Here is a 27777-nt window from a genome sequence, read left to right as displayed (position 1 = left end):
TGTTGGCTAAAAAAAAAAAAAAAAAAAAAAGAAAGTGCATCCTGTGAGATAGTGCACTCCTTCAGCACAGCAGTGTGCCTTTAACATGTGCGCGTCATGCGATGTAAGGGGAGACGATGGGAAAAACCCTAAGTTTAACATTTTAAAACTAGAAAAAGAAACAAGCACATATTGTACATTTTCCTCTTTGCAAGCTTTTCCCACATCTGTACTTTTACTTTTGCTGTAGGTGTGTTTACTCACATACCTTTTTACCCATATTACAAAAGTGTATAGAGGAAATCGGGTTTTAAGAAGAAAGTTACCCTGACCAGTTGATTGGCGAGACTAAAGGAAAATAATTCTATGAGTATGTCATCACATTATAATATATTAGCCATCACATACATATTATCTGTTTATTTATTTATTTTTCAGAATTTCTAAAGTGCCACTCACCAGTAGGTATTGGGGTGCTGTATAGATGCAGTATAAAATGCTCTTACAATTTCATTACAAAAGAATATACAGAAAACAAATATCAATACATGCTAGATCTGCATATATACATCTAAATTTAAAAACAGCATACATTTATTTATTTATATACAATTACAACTCACGATAACAGAAATTCAATCCAATGCTCTTTGAAAAAGCAACTATGCACGTGATGACATAATTATACACACACACACACACACAGAGCATTCGCTTTATTTATTTATTTATTATAGTTATTATTCTGCTGTACGTTTGTTTACTGCAGGCTCTGTTGACGATGTGCTTGGCTAAACAGAAGCAACTCATCTTCAATCTGTCTCCTTGTTATAAGCGTGCATGTCTGCGTGAACACATTGCACTGAATTAAGACCCACAAGCATCTACACAATCTCCAAATAACAGATTCCACATCTGAAAAAAACAAAAACAAATAACATACATATACGTCCACACCACCAGCTCTTTACAATAAAGAACACAGTATTCTACTACAATCAGCACTGTTTGCACTGCAATGGGAAGCAAGGTACGCATGCGTTAATGGCATAAAATGAATATTCCGTTTACCATGTAAACGCAGAATATGAAAGGAATAAGATAATTCTGTATACAGAACATTCGTAATATTCTAGTATTCCAAATACTTAATATTCGGAATACTTGTGCAACGTAAACGTACTGATTGAGAAGGTGCAAGGGTTAGGGGTCAGAGTTCGATTGTCGTATAGAGGAAGTTGTTGGCTGCACTGCTGCTGGGAAACGGAGCAACCAGGAAGTAGTGTTGCTGTTATTCGAGCATTGAATGTGCTTTCCAATTCAAGGAATTTGGCATTATTATAGTTGAACTTCTGTTCAAAATGCAAACGTGGATTTGTCCCAATTTAGATCCAGCATAAAGTCGTCGGTATCGTGATGTTAGGTATTTAAAAAAAAAAAAAAAAAAAAAGAAAACCCGAAATTCATAGACCTCAAATCCCGGAAGTGAAGCTGGGTCTTTATTGCAGCCCGAATGTCTGAAGAATCTGCACTGAAAATTGCCATTATTTACTTAACATATTATACGTTTTGTATATTTTAAAAAGAAAAGTGTCCTATATCAATACCGTAATAAATGTTAAATTATTGGCAGTGTGTGAAGTACAAACAGGTAGTCTTCCCTTTTCTGGACTGTATTGTAAAGTTGATGGCTACGTTTGGATTCTTAGATCTTAAATAAAGGATGCTTTTCGGGAATTGAAAGAAAACACTCCAATCTGTGGAGTGCGTAGCTTACCCAAAGCGTAAAGGTAAGCCATAAAAAGGTATGTCTAGATACGGATTACTGCGTACTTTTCATGCCACTTTCTTTTTTTGTAACGATTTATTTATTTTTTCTTGAAAAATTGCATTCATGCAAAATACCCTTACTGGTAGTCACATTCATCTATTGACTCGATGACTAGAGGCTGCTACTATTCATGAACAAATTGTTTAAATGTATGCATTTAATGTTTAGTAATATGCATTCTTTTTTCAGACGAAAACATATATGAGACACCAGACCCTTATTAATGTATTTCTTCTCGTATTGTAAAGCCTTCAGGTGAAACAGAATCTTCCATAGTTCCAATCTTAATTATTTTCCAAAATATAATGGACTTCTAGAAGAGGGTTGTTGAGCACAACAAAATAAAACACTAGCAATTCTGTTCAGTAATCTTTTTTTTCCTGCTTTTCAGCTCACAAACAACCTATTTTAATCAGATGTCTGTCAGTGCAATGGACACAATGAGTGGCAAACTTGGGCTTATTGACCTGAAGTACAACAACTCCAGGAAACATATTTCCATTAGCATCCCCTCCAAGACTGAAGACATGTCACCACATATCAAGTCTGTGGATGAACTGCGAGTCCTGGGAATTAACCTAAGCAGTTTCAGTCAACCAGCCCAGTTTTCAATTTGTGTTGTTGGTGTCTTTGTGTTTTATTTAATCTATGGTTATCTGCAGGTAAGAATAAACAATAACACAACAGCATTTTAGTAAAGCTATAGGGAATGTCAGGACCTTAAATGAATTACGAGAGAGGGAACTAAGCACATAATGTAATAATTTTAGATGGACAATTGATTTTGCAAACATGTGTTATCTTGCTGAAGAGATTTAAGCATTCTCTTTTAAAAGTGCTGAATGTGCTCCCATTGTACATTTTTTATGTGTGAACCAAAGACCATTAGATTGGCACTACCACAAAAAAAGCATAGGGATAAACTTTTATACAATGCCCTGCAACTATTGGGACATATGGGGAAAAGAATAGAGACTGGGGTGGGGCAGTTTTTTTGCCAACGTTATGCAACACTTGGACCCCTTATTTAATATATTGATGTCCTTGAATAGATTGTCTCCTCTCCAAACATTAAAAAGATAGTATTGAACAGTCGTCCCATGCCATTAGGTTTATGCCGGTTTTGTCTTTGTATGCCAGCAACACTCTGCCTCTAAGATGTGCTACATTGGTACCTTATAGACAGGGCCTTGCAAGCATTGCTCTTTAAAAGCAAAGTCTGAACACACCCTCTTCTCAGCTATTCTTGTCCTCTTGTTTACTTTTTAGCAGTTATTGTCAACAGTTTAAAGTATTGTTTTGTGTAATACTGTATGTAGATATTCTCATTGTAATGGCCCAGGACATTGCACACTCTTTTATACCAAGTAGAATCTGTGACATTTAATTTTAATTGGGGTTTCAAATCTTGTTTTACAAGCATGTCAGTTATCATAGCGCTATACAGCTTGTCACTGGCTGGTTTAATTAAAGATCAACAGGAGCACATACAGTAAACTGACTTTCTTATTAAAATCCAGGACTGTAAAAAAGAAAAGTGAATTGCACTTTTCAAATAGTTACAACTTCAGGTCGATTTGTACACTCGGTAGCATCTGACATTGTATTTCCAAAGCTTCTCATATTTTGATTTTCTAATGGTATAACCGTCTACTATTGCTTGCATCTCTTTATTGCATATACACATTTATTTAAGTACAGTAATTATGTGGCACAGCTTTTCAGTAACTAGTCAGTGGTAAAAATTATATATTTTGTGTTTGTTTTGGTTATTTGTGTTCAAGTCTATTTCATTTGTATTGTATGCTTTCCACAGGAACTCATTTTTTCAATGGAAGGGTTTAAGCCATTTGGATGGTACCTCACATTAGTGCAATTTGGTTTTTACTCAATGTTCGGATTAGTAGAGCTTCAACTCACACAGGACAAGAGCAGAAGGTGAGCATGAAGTCGGTACAGCTTTTTCCATATTGGCCTTAGCATAGGACATGGTCAATTTATTAGTCAGAGAATGATTTATTGGCAAAATATTATTTGTTTATTTAGCAGACGCCTTTATCCAAGGCGACTTACAGAGACTAGGGTGTGTGAACTATGCATCAGCTGCAGAGTCACTTACAAGTACGTCTCACCCGAAAGACGGAGCACAAGGAGGTTAAGTGACTTGCTCAAGGTCACACAATGAGTCAGTGGCTGAGGTGGGATTTGAACCGGGGACCTCCTGGTTACAAACCCATTTCTTTAACCACTGGACCACACAGCCTCCTTGAAAAACTTTGATTTAAGTGCCTGATTTAAATGTTGTGAAGACAATCATTAAAGTTAGGAAAGGTTGGATTTTGTATCGTGTATTAGGGATGGGCCAGTATAAAATTTGAATGGTATGGTAACATTTAAAGAGTGAGTAGCAGGGTTCCGAAAAATATAGCATTATACGTCCCCATGTATTGCTACAACTGTTTAATGTACCTTTCATTTCTTTTCATTAATATCCTGACAACTTTTTATACTTATAACTTTAAAGCATTTTCAAAGCTGTTTTCAAAATGGCCGCTCATGTTACAGGATCAGTAATGTGATACAACAGTATTTGTTGCATCTTTGCTATACAGAAGTAGGATAGACTCAATATTGCAGCAGTGGTATCCTACAACAAAATCATCATTTCACTGCATGTAAGTAGCACAGAGCTAAGAAAGGATAAGATTGTGTTGAAGGTTAATACTGCTCACAGATTACATACTTTGGTTCTGAAAAGCTTTGTATGTTCTTTCTCTTTCAGAATACCAGGAAAGACATATATGATGATAGCCTTTTTAAGCGTGGCTACAATGGGTTTGTCAAATACGTCTTTGGGCTATCTGAATTACCCAACACAGGTCATCTTTAAGTGCTGTAAACTCATTCCTGTCATGATAGGGGGAGTTTTTATACAAGGTAATCCATATCCACTGTTTAAACATTCCGTGAGGCAAGACATTTATGTTTTTGTAAACCTGCCACTTCAGCTGTTAATATCTCAGAAACCATTCCTAATGCCAGCTTCATATTTTAAGTGTTATGGAAACTCTTTGGTTAAAATCTAACAGTTTAATTCAATTTCACCTGTGACCAAAGATGGCTGACTTATTGGTGTCCTGTTACTTCTTGGTTTCTGGATGAAGACCAAATATTTGGAGGTACTGGCTTTATTTTCAATACACACAAACAGTATTGTGTGATTCTCAAGGTCAAGTCTGCTTGCTATTGTATAAGGAAACTAACCCCTTTGTGTCAGTTATTTTACAAAGCTTCCACCACAACAATGCCATATCCCCTACAGTGGGTTGGTCCAATGGAACGGGTTACCTTTTTAAGAAAACATTTGTTTGTTTTATATATTTGTATTTTATCACAAACAACTTACAATGTATTTTTAAATAATTAATTTAATATGAGCAGTAATGTTTTGCAACAAAAAAACTGTAAATTCTATGAAATGCTTACACTTGCAAAACAGCAATTGCTATGCAATTTCCTAGTTACAGTTCTCCACATAGAAACCTGTTGAGATTACTTGCTGACGATACACTCAAGCTTGATTGTTCTTACAAGGTCTGAGGTCATTGTTGTGAACTGCACAACAAGATTACTGTTCAAAACCACACAACCCTGCAATCTAAAATAATAAAAATAACAATTTTAAACTACAGACTAATGAAACATTCTAAAAGTGCATTTCCCCCAAAAAGTAAATCATAGTAAAAAGTTATTAGAAACTGGTAATGGCGGGATACATTTACAGGACACAGTATAACTGAAATAGGCCTTTAAGCAACACAAATTTAAATCTGTTAAAACTATTTTTGTAAACCATATAGAACTTAACTGGAGATTGAATATATTTGATTGTGTGTGGATTGCTTGCATGAATGGACATCAATTTAACCCACTGAATCATCCATCTTGATAGAAATTATATTATTATTATTATTATTTATTTCTTAGCAGATGCCCTTATCCAGGGCGACTTACAATTGTTACAAGATATAACATTATTTTTACATACAATTACCCATTTATACAGTTGGGTTTTTACTGGAGCAATCTAGGTAAAGTACCTTGCTCAAGGCTCCAGCAGCAGTGTCCTCCACCTGGGACTGATCCCACAACCCTCTGGTCGAGCCCAGAGCCTTAACCACTACTCCACACTGCTTTCCCTTTTTTTTTTTTTTTTTTTACTTAAGAATTTTCACACCTTTCAAAAATAAAAAATTCCATGAACATTTAAATTGAAATAGCATCTGTATGGGCAGCTTTTGTAGTTTAGTTGATGGCTGATACAAAATAATACAGTACGGACACGATACCCCACAGAGGGAGTGTGGAGGGGGGGTATTAAACAGATCTAAAGCAGAAATCATCTTGTTAACGAACAAGGGGAAACTGCCCATTAAATTCTTAAAGGCTCTCTAGCGTACTGTACTGGGAAAAAGTATTGATTTTACACTTCAATCTGCACCGCACAATAACTGTGGTATACCGTGATGTGCCTTGAGTTACCACAAGCTTACCAAGATTTTCTATATATATATATATATATATATATATATATATATATTTTTTTTATATATTCATCATAAGTCCATTATACATAAAAATACTGTACAAACTCTAGTTGAAATTTCTCAACAGTTCCCAGAAATTTTGCCTAAATGAGTTGCAATGATATAAGAATGCAATTGATAGCCATTGTTTATTGGTCTTTTTACACTTTACTCAAAGTGCCTCAGCAAGTAAATTCACTTTTCTTTGATAACTGCCTGAAACGCAGATGAGGGACGAAAAAAAAAGTGGTATAAAAATAGCCTGTTTTCTAACAACATTCCTATGCTAACGAGGAACGCTATTTTACCTTGTGTCACAGAGGAAATAGTAATTTCAAGCCTTCTTGCATTACAAACCACAAAGAGGGTTTCCTTGACAAATACATACCCCTAGTATATGTGTTTAGCCAAAAAAGCTAACTCCTGAAGCAAGAGTTGCACGTTTAAAAATGTCAAACTGAACAGGAGGCATTCATTCATAAGGTACTCCGACTTTAAGGTTTCTACCAAACTCATGTTGAAATATGATTTCTGCGTGTTTCTTGCAAAATGTTATTTGGATAAAAGAATCAAGAATGTGCTTGGGTGCTCATTCGTCTACCTGTAGGTAAAATTGGCCTTTCAAAAATATGGCTTACTTACTTGAGAACAAAGATCTTTGTCTTCACAAGCTTCTGAGGGATTGGAAATTGTGTTACGTACACAGTATTGCTTTGTTTCAAACTTTCATTTGGTCCTTTGTAAATCCCAAGAAAGAATTTACCAGTGCAGTTCTTAATAGCTTCTGTTATAACAGGGAAGCGGGAAATTGACTTTTGAGATTGAAACAGGACATTCTATCCTGGATATGTAAGAATAAAAATTCCCTGCAAAGCTGATAAGAATGGATCTTGTGAACCCCATTTGCTGTGATAATAGGAGCTTTCTTAACATTTTTAGACTTCATATTTATTCTCTTTCAGCCACCGTCTGGATATCTACCTGTAATCTCTGAAACTGAACCTAGTATTTACAAGTATGGGGAACAAGTAGCTTGTTTTTATCCTTAAATATCTGTACATTAAGACATAAAAATACACCCCATCCTCAATTTACAAAACAATTCCCCTGGGGTCACATAGCGTAACGTGTTATAACCTTGTATTTTTTATAATTAAAGACATACTTTTTAATACAAGTGGGAGCCAAAGTAAGGTGACTGTTTAGCATGGGCATAGTAGAAAAAGTATTGATGATCCCCATTCTTTCCATGTAAAGTGGCCTTAACTTAGGTTGTGTTGCAAAAATGAAAGTGTGCCCCATGTTTTATCAAGTGTTTGTTGTTTTACAGGAAAACGCTACAATCTTGTAGATGTGTCTGCAGCAGTATGTATGAGTTTGGGCCTAATTTGGTTCACTTTGTCTGACAGTAAAGTAGCCCCGAACTTCAATCTGACAGGTAATGCATTATACATCCCATCCCAAAATAGTAATATACATGGAGTTTTGTAAATCATATTTTGTTCTATACAATGGTACAGCAAATAGTAAATAAAAAATAATGTACTGTAACCCAGCTCACTATTTTTTAACCTCCCTTCATTTTGAATACATTCACATAACAGCTAAAAGAAAGGCATGTTTATGTACCGCACTATCCAGGAACAATATGTAACAAGACATACGATTCGTGGCTGTGTCAAATAAATATATACTTCAGAAGCTGTATAGACTATATAAAGTCAAATGCCTTTGTTCTATAGTTATTCACTTTAAAATGATAAATGCATAGAAATGCTCATGCCCCAGGCATTATGAGCTAGTTCATAGTCACTAACGACTAAATTTACTTTCATAACACATTAGAACACTATGGCAGAATCTGCAGATAAAATATATGTCCTGCTACATACAATCATTAAAAATGCAATTGTTTAACATAGGCTTTTGGTGTAAAATTGCACCCCATGCTGCTTTGCTTTATTTTAGCACTCATATGTAAGTTCAAAAGTAAATGTTCTTAAATGAAACAATGAATGGTTTACTAGCAAGAAACAACTTGTTGCATTTTGGAGCTGGTAAATTAGGGTTCGGAGCAATTAATTGCCACTTTTTAGTAAAATTGTTTCATTCTTTTCATAATCTACTTCCACAATTTTCTGTGACTGATCTATTTTAGACTATTTGCATAACAAATTAAATAATTACAATGCTTAAAGATCCTTAAAGTAGATCCTAAAGCATTGTGGTCATGGCACCTATTTGCCCCATAATGGGCAGCAGTGTGGAGTAGTGGTTAGGGCTCTGGACTCTGGACCGGAGGGTTGTGGGTTCAATCCCCAGTGGGGGACACTGCTGTTGTACCCTTGAGCAAGGTACTTTACCTAGATTGCTCCAGTAAAAACCCAACTGTATATATGGGTAATTGTATGTAAAATAATGTGATATCTGTATAATGTGAAATAATGTATAATGTGATATCTTGTAACAATTGTAAGTCGCCCTGGATAAGGGCGTCTGCTAAGTAATAAATAATAATAATAATGCCATTTTACGAGCACTTGTGTTCATGTTGTAAGGCAAAATATAAGCTTATGCATTTTTTGTCTTCTCTACAGGAGTGCTGCTCATCTCCCTCGCTCTCTGTGCAGATGCTGTAATAGGAAATGTGCAAGAAAAAGCAATGAAGCTACACAATGGTTCTAATTCTGAAATGGTAAATAAACGTTTGCACCTATTTACTGTACAGTTTAGAGAAACTGAATCAAATCTAAAAGTTGAATTAAAGTATAAGTAATGGAGTATTAAATATTCACACTTGTTTACAACTTTCACATTATTATTTATGTATTTTTTTTCTTACTATTTCAGGTTTTATATTCCTATTCAATAGGTTTTGTGTATATATTAGTGGGCTTGTCCTGCATTGGTGGACTGGGTCCTGCGGTGGCATTTTGCGCTCAGGTATGTAAATTCACTGTATTTTTTTTAATTAATAACCACTATTGTAGCATTCAAACTCACCAGATTCAGTAGGTTGGTAGATGCTATGGGAAGATGGAAAATGCTAATGAACTTATGTTGTAAGTCACATGGTTTGGCCGCCATATTGGATTGAAAAAAAAACATGTTGCCTAAATGTAAAAATTAATCTTTCAAAAACAACTTATTGCAGAGTGCTGAAAGTTGGTATAGTTGTTGAGGGATAGTCCAGGGTTAACTTGTGGTCATAAGAAGCTGATAGGTTGTGTGGTATGGCGGCCATGCTGCATGACGTCAAAACGGCACGGTACAGACGTCATAATCACAAACTACAAAGATCTTCTCCCAAACCGTTAGTCCGATTGAAACAAACCCAATGGCACACATGATCGTAGTCTGGTTGTCTTTAAACGTTGTTCAAGGGAAGTTGCTACAATAAAAAAACATGGCAGCTGTTGGATGACATCATCAACATACAAAACTGGCTAATAACTCCTTATAGAGTGCAGATAGGGCCATGGTTACAGTGGAACACATAGTAACCCATGTATGCTGTATAAAAAATGTCACTGTCTGTGACCTTTGACTCCTAAAGGTCAAATGTAAAACTGGCTAATAATAATAGAGAGTGCACATATGGTCATGGTTACTATTTAAAAACAGCATTTTGCACTATTTGCTAAAGTGTTTAGTACTGGTACTGGCATTCTGCACTATTTGCCAAAGTGTTTTTAGTACTGGTACTGGCATTTTGCACTATTTGCTAAAGTGTTTGGTACAGGTACTGGCACTGTATAGGAAGCCATACAGTTTTTTTTGTAAGTATGCTGTAAAATTAATACTTTGTTTCTCACTTTTTTTTTTTTTTTTTTTTAAAGCAGCACACAGTAAGATGTTTAAATTGACAAAGCTGAACAGTAAGACAACCTGAAAATATGGCAAATACAGACACAAACAGCAAATAAAAAATAAACCAATTGATTTAAAATTAACTTACAAAATTTAGCACACTGCAGTCTATTATCTGTTTCATCGATCACCACTGAAAACTTGTAGAAGTGATTAGGGAACTGACTTATAACTTTGGTGTTAGGTTTTCATTTCTAAGCTTTTTCAACTGAGGATTTTCCAGTTGTGAAATGCCTTTTTGACATTCTAATAGGCTGTTACTAGTGAGGTAACTTTGCCTGCAGTTTAGTGAAAAGAAAACACGCTCTACACAAAAAAGTAGTTAATGCCCGGCCCGCAGCACGGACTGCCTGTCCTGTATTGTACAAAATATACAAAATACGTGCACATTTCAAAAGGTTCACATTTTCCCATCAAATGTGATTTCAAGCTCAAGCTCAATGCTTTACTGCCAAATGCATATATATATATATATATATATATAATTTCGTACAGCACTGGATTCCGCATTATTCTTTTGATTCCATCCATGTTTTCATTAACACAGATTTCATAGGAACCTATACAATATGTGGTCCTTATTTGGTGCTAACATGATGCTGCTGGGTTAATATTGCCATCATAAAAAAGCTTCCATGGTTAAATATTTTTCAAAATGAGTTGTTAGTTGTTGTTACATATATTCCTGGTGCAGTACGAGTTGTCTGTACATAGGTGTGTCATACTTATTGACAACTGAATGACTGAGCCATTGAAGCCACTATTGTAAGCACTACATTTGTTTTTTTCGTGAAGTTATTCTTTTTGCTGTGTACGTACTGTGGGTCATGATGGTCTACGTTTTCAAGTTACTGACATATGTACTTGGTGGAGAATAAGTTTCTAGCAGCAGTGTTAAAGCACGTCCTGTGTCTTGCCTTCATTTTACTGTAACATTGTTTTCTCTGCAGCATCCAGTGAAGACATATGGTTATGCATTTTCCTTTTCGCTCACTGGATATTTTGGAATTTCATTTGTACTTGCATTGATCAAGCTCTTTGGTGCTCTTGTTGCTGTTACAGGTAAGAGGAACCTCATTTAGAGCCAAATCCTTAAAGCGTACAAACACTATTAAAATAGTTTGGTACCAGTTCCTAGCAGTGAAATGGACTGTGGGATTTAATACGATAGTATTCTGCCATGTACTGTCTGTTCACAACCTTGCAAATATGGAGCCCATGGCCACGGAAGACGTGGCGCTGCTTAGCATGAACATTATGGGTTGGTTTCTTAAAAACAAAAGGTATCAGTGATGGAGAAGGCAACAACGGTCTTGCCATAGGCAAGCTTTGCATAGGCTCCTGCACTGGTTAGGTGTTCTTCCAAAGCTTGCTTCTTGCATGCAAGTAGACATTTTATCATACATATGTGTATTTAGCTTTCAATTCTGAGGTTAACCTTGAACGATTTAATCGCACCAGATATCGGTAAGTGCTTTCATTTCGGCATCTGACCACGTCGCTCCACAATCCACCATTTTACAACATAAGCCTAAAAATGGTACAGCAGTATTGGTAGTCGTTCTCAACTCCTTCAGGCGCCTGTTCTGAGTGCTGTATTTGTAATGTCCACGCGCTAACACATATCAGAATGCATTTTGGGATATTGGAGGATACACAAAAAATGTAGTTTGGTATTACAGCATCCACACTTCTGACAAAGTGCACCACCTGATGCAATCTAATTTAGAACCAGACTCGAGACTTCTCCAAGGTGGTCTCGAGTCCGGTTCTTGAGTACAGTATTGAATGCTGCGTAGTGTAGACGCTAACCATATTTAGCACTTTTAAGCAGTTTTAAAGGCAATTAATATAGTTTAAAGGCATAGTGTGGACAGGGCCTTAGTGAACTACCATTGCTGACAGTAACTTCAGGCTAAATCAATGTAACATTTGCCAATGGGGTTATCTAACAGAAAAAGTGCGCAGACATGATCTGAAGCCACTTAAGGCTAACATTTTGTTTTTGCACAGTTAATTCTGAAAATATTGGTGCAGCCCTTATGAATTTGTTCATTCATAATCAGTATTTTTGGTAGAGGCTGTTTTATTAAACATGTCATAAGTGAGAGATTTCAACACCAATCAATTGGTGTGTTTCTTTTTATGAGAAGTAATTTGCATTTAAAAACTCATGTTAACATTCAGAAGAAACACCTAGTCTTTTAAAGATTTCTATCAGTCTTTTCAGAAAAACTCCCACATTCAGCGAGATATATGTACTTTACCAGTTACCATCACCAATAATTGCAGGTAGTAGTAAGAAATTATAGAATAAAATAAATGGATGTTCAAGTTAGGGTAATAATCAGATGAATTTGTATAGTTTGCAGCTTTTTTATACCTAAAACACAACATTGTATTCTGGAGTGCAAATGATCCCTACATTTAAGAAGTGCATGCATGTACACATCAGCTAAATCTGCATTGTCTGGAAGTCATGGAAACTTTTTCATATGGCGTCTAATTTTATTTTCAAAAAACATCTCATGTAACCGCTCTGAAAGTTAAACCTAATTCACATTATGACAGATTAATACTTGCATCTGCTCCTTTTTTTCAGTGACAACAGGGAGAAAGGCAATGACGATCGTGCTTTCATTTATGTTCTTCTCAAAGCCTTTCACTTTTCAGTAAGTATCATTAAAAATCTGAATTAATAATTAAACAAGCCTGTTGTAATAGTTTGCAGGCTATTTGGATGCGTCTTCATTGCTAAACAACTACTATAAATAATTGCTTGATATATACTGCATTGTTCAATAGTTTGGTCTACTGTGCACTTCCGCTCACCAGAAAAAGAGGACCTTGTTGCAGTCCAGTTTGTGTTTGTGCTTGCTGTGTGAGCCATATAGTCACGCAACATATTCATTGTCGTTTAAAAATATTGTTCATTGATGCTATGTTTACACTGATGACATTTTCAGGAAAACGTAGTAAATTAACAATTTCTAATGGCTTGTCATCAGATAATGTTTTATTACTTCAGTTTCTTAAGGGTAAAGGGCTAAGAAGTTCAGGGTGTTCCTTTCACTAGATATACACATCATAGATCCCAGTAAACCAAGGGTACTGAATATTTATTCCAAGCCCACGAGCACAGTTGCTTCTGTGCTGCTTTGTACATATTTGTCATTTTAGTGAGATAAGCTGAAATGTTTTTTCTCTGATTTTTATTTTATTTTTTTCTCCCCTCCAGGTATGTGTGGGGTGGGCTTCTGGTTATCTTTGGAATCTTCTTGAATGTATACAGCAAACACATGGACAAAATGAAGCTGCCCTCACTAGCTGATATAGGGCAAAGAATCATGTCAGGCAAAAAGACAAGGCCATTGTCACAAACCGTTTAGACAGTGATTTATAATTGTCTGCTGTCTGACTTTTCACAGTCCCCAGCAATGTGGGATTTCTATGTCCAAAGGAAACACTGTTGAAAACAAAAAAGGCACACATGAAAGTATTCCCAAAGTGACTTGAAAGGGGATGGTTTACCTGGCTGTGTGGCTCAGTGCATCATGGATACCAAATGGAGACTAATTTAATTTTTACACCTTAGTGGTACAAGGAAACACTAAGACCTACTGTGGGGTATAATTGTTGTTTTATTTTGTAAAATCACAACTGTCAATTATTTGAACATTCAATTTCATATGCATCCAGTGCTTTTTGAGTTTTGTTTTAGTTTTTTTTAAACTTCTGTCCCCAAAAAAAATAAAATTCCAATTTTTTTATTATTATTATTATTTTTTAATGTGCTGAGTTCCAGAGAATAATTTCTCTGCATCATGGGAATGCAATGCAGAACAACCACTTTCTTTTGATATGCGTTGTTTGTAATGGCCTACAGCTTTTTCTGTTGAAATGATGTCAAATACACTATGGAGAAGTGCATACACTTCAAAGGATTGACATTAAGTTTAGTATAATCCCCTGAAAACCTTATTTAAAAGACATCTTCCTCCACACCCAACTTGTCTGAACACTTGCACAACTTCAACAAAGAACCTATCCAGTCAAAATTGTTACTAGGCTTTTAAGTGGGGCTTAGCCTTGTCACACCAGTAATCCCTGAAACCACTGATGGTGACTTGCATAAATTGTTTAACTTTGAATGGTAAAAATTTAAAGATGATATTTATTATAAGTGAAGACCACACCAACAGCAGTGCAGAAGTTCAAATTGTTCTGAAAACTTACTGTAGTCCCTAAAATAACTGGGTTAGGCAGTAAACCCTTACGGGTATGCTAGCAGATTAAGTGTATTCAAGTAAGTACTGCATTGCATTGTTACTTGTTTTACTTGACATTTTATTTCGGTTTGGATTACCGTATATGGAAATTTGAATTCTGACTAATAATTAAGCTGTCAAGTTCTGTTTATAAAATCAACTGGTTTGTTGGCTTTTGATTGGTTTTCTAATTATTTTTTTAACCACACTGCTTTGAAACTTTTAATGTGTAGCATGTATGCATGAACAGGCTTGTTATTAAAGGGTTTATAGATGTGAAATAATTGTATAAATCTTACCTGTCATGCACTTATTTTTTCTACATACATGTAGGCCTCATACAGTCGCAGACAAAAGTATTGGCACCCTATGCTTATTTTACCATAATTCAAGGTAACTGATTAAGGACATATAGTACACTTTAATCACTTTTTAATGAAACCAAAAGCAAAATACACAATTTCTAGTAATTGAACAAATAATCTTTATCCAAAAAAAAAATGTATTTAATTTAAACTGTTCATTCATGACAAAAGTATTGGCACCCCTGCTTTATTATTTCGTGTGTTTACGGCTTTCAGACATTTATGATAATTCTTAACCAGTATGTTACATCTTTGTTGATGAAATCTGTTCAGCTCCTTCAGCTCAGACAGATTGGATATGCAATGCTTGGCTGCAGCCTTTTTCAGATCAGTCCAAAGCATTTCTATCGGATTGAGATCTGATGGTTGCAAAGACCATTCCATAACTTTTATCTTAATTTTCTTCAAGAATTCTAGAGTTGACAGCCGTATGCTTTGGGTTGTCGTGTTGGAAGATAAACGTTTTGCCATTTGATGAGCAGATGGTGTCATTGTACTTTGTAGAATGTTTTGATACATGGTTGCATTTATTTGATCTTTAGTAACATGAATGTCTCCAGTCCCTGAACTGCTAAAACGCCCCAATATCATAATCAAACCACCTCCATGTTTAACTGTAGGTACAAGGTTTTCTTCATTGAAGGCTTTCACTTTTTTTAGAAGGCTTCAGATTCCTGTTCATATTTCTTAGCAAATGTTATGAATTTTTTTTAAAGTGGTTTGCAGGGAGGTCTACATGCATACAAATCTTCTGTGTTCAGGTGCGTTTGTACAGTTGTACAGTTCTTTCATGCACTGTTATGCCTGATGCTTCTAAATCTTTCTTTGGCTGTTAATCTTGTATTTTTTTTAGCTGCTTGAACGATTCTCCTACCTGCTGTACCCATAATTTTCTTTGAACGTCCACTTCTGAATTTGTTCTGCGGTAGTTGTTTATTGCTCTGATTGTGGATTTTGGTATTTCATATGTCTTTGATACTGTTCTGTGAACCTAACTCCTTTGTCTTGACCAGGGTTTCCCAATCCTGGTCCTGGGGACCCACTGGGCAGGATTTTCAAAAGTAAATAACTCCAGTGTTAATCAAGAAATCTGTTGATTATTGCATGATTTTTGGCATGTTCAAGCAGTCGTTATGCCTATTTCGTTATAAAATAATCGTCCTAATGTGATTTACGAAATGACGATAATATCTTAACGAGCAGTGCTTCTTGCGACTATTTATTTTGCTTGCGTGGGAATTTAAAAGCAAATGCGTGTTAATTGTCATAATTTGTCAGGAGTTCATTTGCACTTGGAAAAAGAGGGTTTTAATTAACGAAAGAGCATATAACTCACCTTGAAACAGACACATTTAACAGACCGCATCAGTGACGCCGACGATACAGAGAGTGTACAGGACCAGGGTTAATTTCTTAGACTACCTTGATAATTCAATATTGGTAATAAAATATATATTAGCCTTTTCTATACTCTTGGTTATGAATGAGATTTATTCACTTATTTTAACTTTGTACCCTTACAGAACATTTGTTGTATTGCTAAAATGATATATAGTTATTTGCACCCAGTGTAATGTTACTACCAAGAAATTATATATTAGATATTACACCAAGTTTCCTTAGGTGATTGCGGATTCGCAATGTGTCCTTGGCTTTTAACACCTGTTTCTTATCCACATGAAGAACAGGTGTCAAGGACACACAATGATGCACTAGGAATCTGATCGAAATCATTGACATAGATTTTGCCTAAATGTATATTGTAATGTTGTCAGACTCCCCCCCCCCCACACACACACTTTATGTACAATGTACACTCAACCTCACACATTTGTATGCATATAAAATGTTCTTATAATCCTGTAAGTGTTCGGTGGCTACTTCTAATCATGTTGAGTTTATTTATCACGGAGGCGAGCAGAGTACCAGAGAAAAGGAATTGTTTATTGGGTTAGGGAGTTCTATCATAATTTCAAAAGCTTAAGAAATACATAATGAATAAATAACTAACAACTACAAACACCAATGGCACTTGAAACATGTAGCTATAGCCTACAATTGTACATACTAAAATACATACAAAAGTAGATGTCATCATCAGAAAATAAATTCCAACCAATATACATAGATGGCTTACGGTATTTTTTTATTTTTAACCAAAAAGATTGTAGAATTCACATTTAAAAGAGTTGTATATAGTAAGTTGTAGCAGAATATCCCCCCAAATGAGGATAAATGACAAATGGGGTTTAATTATTTTTTATTTTTTTGTAATCCATGCCGTCCGGTTTTTACCCACGTGGCAGATAATCATAAATCAGCATTTTATGTGTGAAGTGTTCTAAGTAAATGTACATTCTGCATGACAAAATGCACAATTTTAAATTAAGTTTACAAATTTGACACAAAATAGATATCCATTATTTTTTATTTCCATTTGGCTGCTGCTCGCTAGTGCGAGAGCCGTCTCCCTGTACGCTAGTAGTTTCCTTAATAGCAAATTATGCTTCCATTCATTTTTCTTGATCTCGTTAACATGCATTTTGATTAACAAGTTCCCCTTATCAAGTCGTTGAGACAGGAAGTGATGTATGTGACCTGCGACATTAAACTGCTTTTGTTTTTTTATATAAATTTTTTTATTATTTTCTCCCAATTTAGAATGGCCAATTATTTTTTAAAGGTCAGCTCACTGCTACCACCCCTGCGCTGACTCGGGAGGGCGAAGACGAACACACACTGTCCTCCGAAGCGTGTGCCGTCAGCCGCCTGCTTTTTTTCACACTCCGGACTCACCATGCAGCCACCCAAGAGCTATAGGGTCAGAGGACAACGCAGCTCTCGGGCAGCTTACAGGCAAGCCCGCAGGCGCCCAGCCAGACTACAGGGGTCGCTGGTGCGCGGTGAGCCGAGGACACCCTAGCCAACCTAACCCTCCCTCCCCCCGGGCGATGCTCGGCCAAATATGCGCCGCCCCGTGGGAGCTCCCGTCCACGGTCGGCTGTGGAATAGCCTGTACTCGAACCGGCGACGTCCAGGCTATAGAGCGCATCCTGCACTCCACGCGGAGCGCCTTTACCAGATGCGCCACTCGGGAGCCCCTGACATTAAGCTTTTTAATGAGAAATGTGTTCATTAACGACCTCATTGACTCAATTTCAAAACATTAACAGATTCTTTTAATTTACACATTTCGTTTGAAAATCACTTGCACCAGCTAAAGCTCTCGTTACTATACCACAAGTTCGATAAAATAACAATGGTTTTTGGAGATCCTGCCCACTGTGTCTTCTGGTTTGCATTCCAGCTGAGTTCTCAATTACTTCATTAAACCCTTACTTGAACTAATAGTATGCTTAATTAGACCTTTTTAATTGTTCTCAGCTCTTACAAAGTTGCCGACTTCAACTTATAACATTACTATAACGTTACTTATAAAATTGTATAGTTCACTTGAAATCTCCAACTGTTTAACAGCTGAAAACAATTAAAAAGGTATAATGACACAAATGAATAGTTCAATTAAGGGTTCAGTTAAGTAATTGAGAACTCAATTGGAATGAAAACCAGAAGACACATTGGGTCCCCAGGACCAGGATTGGGAAACTCTGGTCTTGACCATTATTTGCTGTGTTGCCAAAACCACCTTCTTCAACAGGTGTTGGAAATAATTACCTCTTTTTCTGGCTATTGAATTTATAAAGCAGCTTAATTACTTTGCAATGATTTTCAATCAATGAATGTTGTTATTTTTTAGCAGACGCCCTTATCCATGGCGACTTACAGTTGTTACAAGATATCACATTATTTTTTACATACAATTACCCATTTATACAGTTGGGTTTTTACTGGAGCAATCTAGGTAAAGTACATTGCTCAAGGGTACAGCAGCAGTGTCCCCCACCTGGGATTGAACCCACGACCTTCCAGTCAAGAGTCCAGAGCCCTAACCACTACTCCACACTGCTGCCCTTATATTTAATAATTAGTATTCAAGTTTTCCAGACTCAATGTAAAGGTGCCAATACCTTTGTCATGAACAAATGTATGAAATTGCTTGTGCTTTTTTATTTTTTCTAAAGATTGTTTGTTAAACTACCAGAAATTGTATTTTGTCATATTAATTAGGGCTAATGTTAACTAAATGATTAAGTGTAGGGTTCCAGTACTTGTGTCTACGACTGTATGTTCAGGTTTTAAACACGCACACAAATAAAAAAAGAAATATATCTGATACCATACTACTAGTTTAAAGAAAGCTATCAATTTGCAAATTACCATTTTAGATGATTTCACTTGGGTAGTAAAATTCTCTTCATCCATTTTATGGCATTAACTACCATAATGACCATGACCAATATGCTTTTCCGTAAGTGCCATTGCTTAATCCTAAATAAATTACTCAGTTGAAATGACCAAGGAAGTGTAAGTGTAACAGACTACCTGAAAGTTAAATGGAAAAAAAATATATATATAAAATGTGGTTCTTTCAAAACTTTACATATGAGTTAGTTATAGTTAGCTATAACTCATTTAGATTTGTTTCAGGGCCGAACAATATTTATTGTAGCTCCAGATTACCATAATATGTCTTGTAACGTGCACTCTATCTATAACATGACGAATCAACATTTTAAGGCTTTACACTATGTTTGAGTTCACAAAAACAATTGTTTGTAGTGATGAAACATAATTATAACCAAGTACTGCAGGCAACCTTGTTTAACAGAATTGTAGATGTTCTACATCAAGCTGGCTTTTCTCTTAGTACTGCAAGAGACCGCAAAATACATGTGAAACCAGCTGTATAGTGGAGGTTTATTGTTGGAAGAACTCATAATTTGCAAGGATGTAAGATATATTGATACACTTTTTGAAACCAAGTGTACATCAGTAGTCAACCAGCATTTCTGCTACTTCTCTTCAATTGCATGGTCTTATTTTATTATACAGTATATGAATTATGCCACCATTGGCAATAACCTAGAGAATATCATAACAAACAATGCAACCTCATTAATCTCCGGTTTCTTTTTTCTTAGTTATTATCTCAAAAAAAATGTTGCCTCTCAAAATCAATACACTTCCATAAGAGCGTGTCACCATGCAGAAGATTTAATAACATAGAGCCACCTCTATGAAGAAAAATAAGACACAGACCAGTACACACACACAAGCTCATACAGTACACTGATTGCAATTATTCTGGGTAAACTACCAAACAATTAAAAACCTTTGTGGATTTATGGTGCTGGCAAGAGGGGCCTTTTGTTAAATGTTTTACTCCACATACACCAATTGCTTACTGAATATCTTGGTATCTCTAAATAAACATTGTAATTGTCTGCTCCTCAAAGAACTCACTTTAATGAGCAAGCTGTCTCGCAATGTTTTACATTTGCTAGCAATACAGAACGAGTGAGATATTTCTTGTTAATTTTACCTCCAAAAACGACTGGTGCAACTAGCAATGTTCTTGGTTTGGGACTATATGGAATGTACTGTACTTTTGATCAATTTAGCTTAAATTATTGTGCCTCTGTTATAATTAGGATTTGTATGAGAAAGAATCTGATACCAACTTAAAATGTGTGAATTGAACCATAAAAAAAAAAAAATTGCAATCAATTTGTTTCAATGTTTAGCCCTGGCTTATTTTTATTTAATTTATTTACATGTTTAACGTCTGTTAAAAGAAAAGGGTGCTTTTAAAATGTGAAATTTGACACATGTGTTGCTCTTATTTTTTGCAACTAAGATGAGCCATTCTGCATCTGTAGTCAAAACAAAAACATGCAAACAATCAGTCTCATGTAGCTGAGATGTTTTTTTTTCAATTGTACCATAACTATTTCTGTTAGTATATCACTTAAGCAACCATATGCAACAAATGTAACAACTAGAGCCAGTTATGCATTATCACCATGTGTTTTGAACTGGACCACTGAAATACTGTATCAGGTTTGGGGTGGGGTGGGGTCAGTGGCATTGCTAGGGGGGTGGTTTGGGGGTGGTTTTTGGGGTTTGAACCCCCCCCCTCCCTCCCCTCCCCCCAAAATTCATTTTTCAGCGACGTGAGAGAAAGCCTTCAACTCCTTTGATTGGACAACGTGTGTGCACGTACTGTTCAAACCGACGTGCGATGAGACGTGTAATAGGCCCTATAGAAAGTATGGAATCAGCTAATACTAGTAGGTGGGGGGCAGCAGTGTGGAGTAGTGGTTAGGGCTCTGGCCTCTTGACCGGAAGGTCATGGGTTCAATCCCAGGTGGGGGACACTGCTGCTGTACCCTTGAGCAAGGTACTTTACCTAGATTGCTCCAGTAAAAACCCAACTGTATAAATGGGTAATTTGTATGTAAAAATAATGTGATATCTTGTAACAATTGTAAGTCGCCCTGGATAAGGACGTCTACTAAGAAATAAAAATAATAATAATAACAAATCAAGTAAGCCTCTGGGATACAACCGATTGGAAATCGTAAAGACACCTGCAAGGAGCCCAGGTCATACATAATTGAAACCGAAGGAAAGGAATACAGGAGAAATCGAAGACACATCATACCTGTAGCCGAACCAACTCCAGACACTCCAGAGCAAGAAGACGCAAGTCCAACACGGCCAGTCTCCAGACTGTCTCAGTCTCCATACAAAACACGATCAGGCAGAATCTCCAAGCCAAACCCAAAATATATGGACTAATAGAGTTATGTAGTCGTACATACAGTTACCTGGAACTATTTCTATATCTGAGTTACCCGATTGATGTAAATACTGGCATGATCTAAATGTTTTTTTAAAAAAGTACATTTAGTAGGAAATCTCTCTGTGTATTATTATGCCAATATGATCTGTTTGCTGTTCAGGTATGATCACTATTGGTATTGATGCATTTTGCTCAAGAGAGCACTAACTAAAGAAGGGAGATGTAGAATACTTTAATGACACGTGTCCTACTTAGTTTGTAATATATAGGACACCGTACTTTATACTGGATACATACGGGTACGGAGAGACTCGTTGGTTGTTATGCTTTAGACTGGAGCGATGACGTTCATGTTAATAAAATATAAACCTGTCTAAGTAAACTAAACTGCCTTGCCACACATCATTCAACACCAACTGTAGCATTTCATGCAGAAAGGACACTACCATTAACTTTGCTCTGGGACTTTATATACTGTATGTAATATATCCAGGGCATTAAACACTCACAAATTCCTTGGGAACTATAAGAAAGCAGACCATTTAAATGCAGAACATGTTTCCTCTGACGTCTGCAGCGTTCTCACACAAAGAATATATACGGTATCCTTCCTAATGAATAAAACCGCTAAAGGCATTAATCAAATCTTTTATCTACTTAGTTTCTTATAGTTTTACCTCTTTATGTATGTAATGTGAAAACCCCTATTACACATTTTTAAATACTTTCTTGTACTGTGTCAAGTTGATCCTTCTTGCACCTGAAAACCCTAAATGACTACTGGCAAACTAAATCATTTGTCTTTTTTATTCACTGTTGGGCATTGCGTATAACATAGTTAACTGCTGAGCTCAGTCTATTTTTAAATATAGTATGTGATTTTTTCAAAAATTGTCTCCTTGTGCTGATAAAAAAATATAACAAGGAATCTTTCTGAAATTGTTTTTGTGTTTAGCAGAGATTCAATATAAAGGTGTCTCCCTCTCCCTACCTTTCTTTTTCTCTCTCTCAGCTTTATTAATGCCATCAGCTTCACAAGGATCAGTGACCTTTGCATTATTTCACCGGCCTTGTGTAATAAATAATGGGAGATGTCTGAAGCTCATCACAACAGCAAATAGGGTGGTATATAACATGTCGTCCTCTCAAAATTGCCACAGCAGGGAGGGCTGGCAGCCCATTTATTACCTCCGTTATTTCAGGCAAAAAAAAAGCTTTTTCGTCCTTGGACTTGGTATAAGTGCAGCCTGTGAAGTTCATTTGGTAGAAAAATAGAGCTCTTGGCCTGAATCCTGAACAGTCACGCAACTTCATTTAATTCGAAATCTAGCCCATGTGGTCATCTGTTCCTGTAATAAACTAATGTTAAGAGGCTGTTGACTAAATAGTTTTGTATTTTGGCATCTATCTATCTATCTATCTATCTATCTATCTATCTATCTATCTATCTATCTATCTATCTATCTATCTATCTATCTATCTATCTATCTATCTGTCTATCTATCTATCTATCTATCTATCTCTATCTATCTATCTAGCTGCTGTAGTCTGTGTAGGAGTTGAAAAGGACAACTGCCATGTCATTATAGTGTCTGAAGATGTGTCTGTATCTAGTCCATTCTGTGCTTTACAAACATTTCACATTCTGGTGATGAGACATGTGGACTTTCACAAACTTATTTTCTATATTTTATACCAAATGACCAATGAATGTTTGCCTTCAAACCTGGGTGTTCACATTATTGTGGCATGGTATACAAAGACGAGAAGACAGTTTTGTAGTTTGACAGGTAGATTTTTGTAAATCCTTGTTATGGGTTGCCACTAGAGACAAAAACTCATGGATATGGGGGGAAAAGATTAATAATCATCTTCATTATAATAAGGCATACCTTGTTAGAACATGAAACACGCTTGGCTTCCAAATAGAGCATTATAATGACGATTGGTGCATTTATAGACTTTTATTGGTGGCCTGTGAGTAGAAAATGCAGAGAGATGTGTGTTAATCGGCCTCCTGTTTACACAGACCACCTGCCTATAGTGACCACTTTTTCCAGCCCCATTAACACACTTTTGCTTTAATGTCAAACAAGGTTGATATTAGTGCCATCTGTTTATGGGGACATGTTTTCCCAACCCCAGGCTAGACTTTTATTTATGGGGTTCACTGTAATTCCTTCAAGAATACAGAATATATAAATAACAGAAGTACTAATAATTAGTGCAGCGCAGTTAACATAGCTAGAAAACTGTCATACCCCATAACTGCATCTGCTCTCTGATAGTAAAACTGAATGTCCTTATGTGTGTCTTGGTTTTACTGTATGTTGTAAGAATTTAACAATTAAGCTGAATTGTAACTTGTTAAAATAATAAATGAAAATAGATTTGCTCTGCAGCATGTCTCCTGAAATCACAAAATATTACTTTGGAAAAACAGCTTTTGCATTGTGTGTTTACCATATGTACCAGACTGTAATGGGGAAGGCTAATACAAAAAAAAAAGTCCCTTTATTACATTTCTGCCATAAATTAACAGTGAAATGTGCAATGTTGTCTCAGGTGTACTAGTAGAGAACAGAGATCTATTTTTATTTGTGTATTTATGTATTTATTTGTTCTGTCAGGTAATTGAAGATGGCAGCCCCCCCCCCCCCCAAGCTTCACAGTGCCAGCCTCTCAGTTTTATTTTGCTGTGATTCTAGTGACGCTGTGTGTGTGTGTGTGTGTGTGTGTGTGTGTGTGTGTGTTTGTGTTTGTGTTTAAATAGGAAAGGTGATGAATCTTTCACTGCAGATTTGCCCTGTCAGCGCCCAGCAACAACAACGAAAAAATGAGCTTCATACACTTCATTCATGTCAGGACTCAACAGCTTCAGCAGCGAGAATATTCTGCAGTCACTCATGAAGAGAAATTTTTAATAATAAATATCTAATAATTAATGGACTGGTAGCTGCAGTTGTCTTCAGGGCATAATATCTAATTTCCTCACAATGTTTCATATCCTTATTTTTTCACGCTGCAACAGTCTATCATTAAAACCAAATACAGGTTTCTATCACTTTTATTTATTTTTCAAATCAACGTATAAATCAGTGCCATGCCTTGTTACAGATGAGTTCCAATAAATTATCGGCTGTGGACAAATTCAGAATGTTAAACACTCTCTTGCTGGTGCAGCGCTGTTTGTAGCCCTCTGGGCCTAGTCTGCTTGTGTGGAAATCTCTTCCAAAGCCATATATTTAATTATATACTACTTAAATAATGCACAGTGCATTTTTAACATGAAGTAAAATGTTAGATTTATATGCACACAATGGGATTAACATTTTTAAAAAAGGCAGCTTTTGGCCTAGTTTTAGTCAGGCTGTTCTGGATTTCCTCAGTTGAATAAATTCTCCTGGTCATACCTCTCCATTGTCTTTTATTCAAAGGGTCATATTTCTCAGCACAGAAAGGATGCTGCCGGTTCCATTCAAATAAAAGCAGAGCAGACTTTTAAATTGTAACATCAAAAATGTAATCTTTTTTTTTTCCTTACGTGAAAGCGCCTCTTTGCTTGATACTCAGTGCAGTAATTGTCACCATCAGCCACAAATATGCTGCGATCAAGACCAATTACATCATGGCATACCTTTGCGCTGACACTTCATGACATCCATATGTGCGCGGAGGCAACGCATCACCACACAGTACAGGACTTGAAACAAATCCTGCATGACAATGGTCAGCACTCCCACAGCAGGGTAGGTAACAAATTCAACAATATATGAAAGTATGAAATGAAATCCTTTATTTGATCTGGTTAAAAAAAAAAAAAAAAAAAAATAGCAAACAACAAAAAATATACAGCCGGTAAACCCACATTTCTTCAGGGTGTGTATATCTGCCCTGACAACCAACATAAATAAAAAAAACAGCAATCCATCTGTGTTTTTATCTTAGTAAAGGAAGCTATTCCTGGAGCTTAACCATGGATTCTAATATCACTTCAATATGCGCGCACACAACTTCAGTTCAACATATTCGTTTCATTTCAAAATGTTTTTTTTCCTGTAGCTTCAAAGTTTTGTTTACACCAACAGAGTAACCACAGGCACGGGATTACTGAGCAGAGCTAGAAGTTCATTTACATTCATTTACATTTTGAAAGCTTTTTTTGTTTATTTTGTAATTATTCCCTCTTCTCACGCACACATGAAAACACACCCAAAGTTCTCATAATACTGTATTTCTCAAGTTTTAGATTTGTAAAGGCCAAGGACAACAAAAAGCTTATTAAATCAGTTCCATATTTTTTACTTTCTCATTCAAGACAAGCTCATCTCTTGACATGCCTGGAGGCAAGGATAAGAAATTCAGTATCGGTAAAACTGGTTATAAAATGAGTCTTTGTCAAAATAACTTGCACATGCACCCAATTTCCAAAACCTGATGACACACAGCCCCACAGTGGTTCACCCAGTAAAAGCACTTTGGGAGTGGAGGGTGAATCATGTGAGAGTGGTTTGAATCCCTATCTGAGAGCATTTCAGTGGCCTTTGCACTCCTGCGGGGTTAAAGAAGGAAATTGGCTGGGGATAGTTCCTCAAATCGCTCTTCAGCAACTACCACTGATCCGACACCTGATGAGTCATTTCAAATTAAGGGGAACATGTTGGTGAAATTGATTAAAAGAAAAAAACATACTCTTTTTTTTATTGATAACATTGTTACTCAAAACCTTGCAAACACCTGGCCTCATTGTATGTAATTTATTGGAGGGAAGTATTTTATTCCTCACCATATTTTTTTAATGTTTTATTATTATTTTATTTCTTAGCAGATGCCCTAATCCAGAGCAATTTACAATTATTACACTCTAGGTAAAGTACCTTGCTCTAGGGTACAGCAGCACTGTCCCCACAGGGGATTGAACCCACAACCCTCTGGTCAAGAGTCCAGAGCCCTAACCACTACTCCACACTGCTGCCCATGTTTCATGACGTATACCAGACCAATTCAGAATTATTTGGGCAGAGCATTTTCATATAAAAAATCCTACATATCTGGTCCTACAAAGCCATGAAACCTCCACTATTCAACTGGGGTCAATAAATAAATAAACACTGGCAAGGTGAAGCAAAGGGGTAAATTATGGAATTATTATAGCTGTGTATTATGTTTTTTGTAATTTGATGAAACAGTAAATATTTGTGAAAACAAGGGTCTATATAATAAAACTAGTGAATTGCTTTTATATTAGTAATCAAGAGAATAGTATTATAAAAAAATGGAATGATATATCTATCTTCTACCAGAATTTTAGCACTGTGTCTACATTAATTTAATACATAAAACAGCAGTCTGTAGCTTTAATAAAAACAATAAATGAACCAGTTGTCTTCTGCCCCGAATGCAAAGCAATTTAACGCATCAGCAGCAGTTGCCTATTAATTTGTGTAGAAAGAGGGTAGCCTGGGAGGGTGGATATGAGGGACAACATGGCTGTATTATGTACGTTTCAGAAGTAAACAAGCAACACTGGCACAATCTTTTTCTAATTATAACACTGTTTCACACAATGTAAATGGTAGCATGGGAGAGGTATATCATGGTAAATTAATAAAGATGGCTTAGAGATATAAGCCCATATGTGCATGTCCTAAGGGTGTAGCATCAATAACAGTAGCTTGAAGGCTTCAGTAGTTTTCTTATGCATACATTTAAGGAGCTTGCATTCAGTAATTTGGGTACAAAGCACTTAACCCTTTCTTTCCAAAACAGAACCATAGCTCAGAGAGTCAAAATGTTGTGAAGTTGAAGGTATCACTGGACTAGGACCAGGTGTACTAAATCCTTCTGTACTTGGATGTGAACGAAATCTAGTCCCAGTTGACACTTGCATATGCATCAGTGATTGCTCTGCTGTTAAAAACTTGGTTTTGCACTTTAAATATTAGGAATTATATCAGCGGTACTCAATTTGGGCCCTCGAGATCCATGCCAGTCCTGGTCTTTAGTCCAACCAGGTTAGTTAATCGCCTCATAACAGCTTAAATTAACTACATTAGAATCTGCTTGGAGTAAAAACCTGGATTGGATTGGATCTCAACGGGCCAGAGTTGAGTACCACTGAATTATATAACTGGTTGTGTCATGCAAATATATACCCAAAAGACAAGAATGG

The 27777-nt window shown here is 36.2% G+C and overlaps 1 protein-coding gene across 3 annotated transcripts; it reads left to right on the top strand.

The window, feature by feature from the left end:
- Positions 1-1218: 1218 nt before the first annotated feature.
- slc35b3 (solute carrier family 35 member B3) lies at positions 1219-14705 on the top strand. 3 transcript variants are annotated; one of them, XM_034001115.3, is made up of 10 exons: positions 1220-1769; positions 2202-2472; positions 3627-3748; positions 4593-4747; positions 7727-7834; positions 8994-9091; positions 9247-9339; positions 11217-11328; positions 12869-12938; positions 13505-14705. In XM_034001115.3, the coding sequence occupies exons 2-10, from the start codon at positions 2227-2229 to the stop codon at positions 13653-13655; spliced, it is 1155 nt and encodes a 384-aa protein (XP_033857006.3). In that variant the 5' UTR covers positions 1220-1769; positions 2202-2226; the 3' UTR covers positions 13656-14705. The 3 variants fall into 3 exon arrangements, with proteins under 3 accessions (XP_058878664.1, XP_033857006.3, XP_033857005.3); XM_034001114.3 differs by having other exon boundaries at positions 1220-1784; XM_059022681.1 differs by lacking the exon at positions 7727-7834 and having other exon boundaries at positions 1219-1784.
- Positions 14706-27777: the final 13072 nt, after the last annotated feature.

Source organism: Acipenser ruthenus, chromosome 4, assembly GCF_902713425.1.
Source record: "Acipenser ruthenus chromosome 4, fAciRut3.2 maternal haplotype, whole genome shotgun sequence".
Lineage (NCBI taxonomy): Eukaryota > Metazoa > Chordata > Actinopteri > Acipenseriformes > Acipenseridae > Acipenser > Acipenser ruthenus.
The sequence above is the reverse complement of the archived record's forward strand: the minus strand, read 5'-3'. Positions and strand labels throughout refer to the sequence as shown.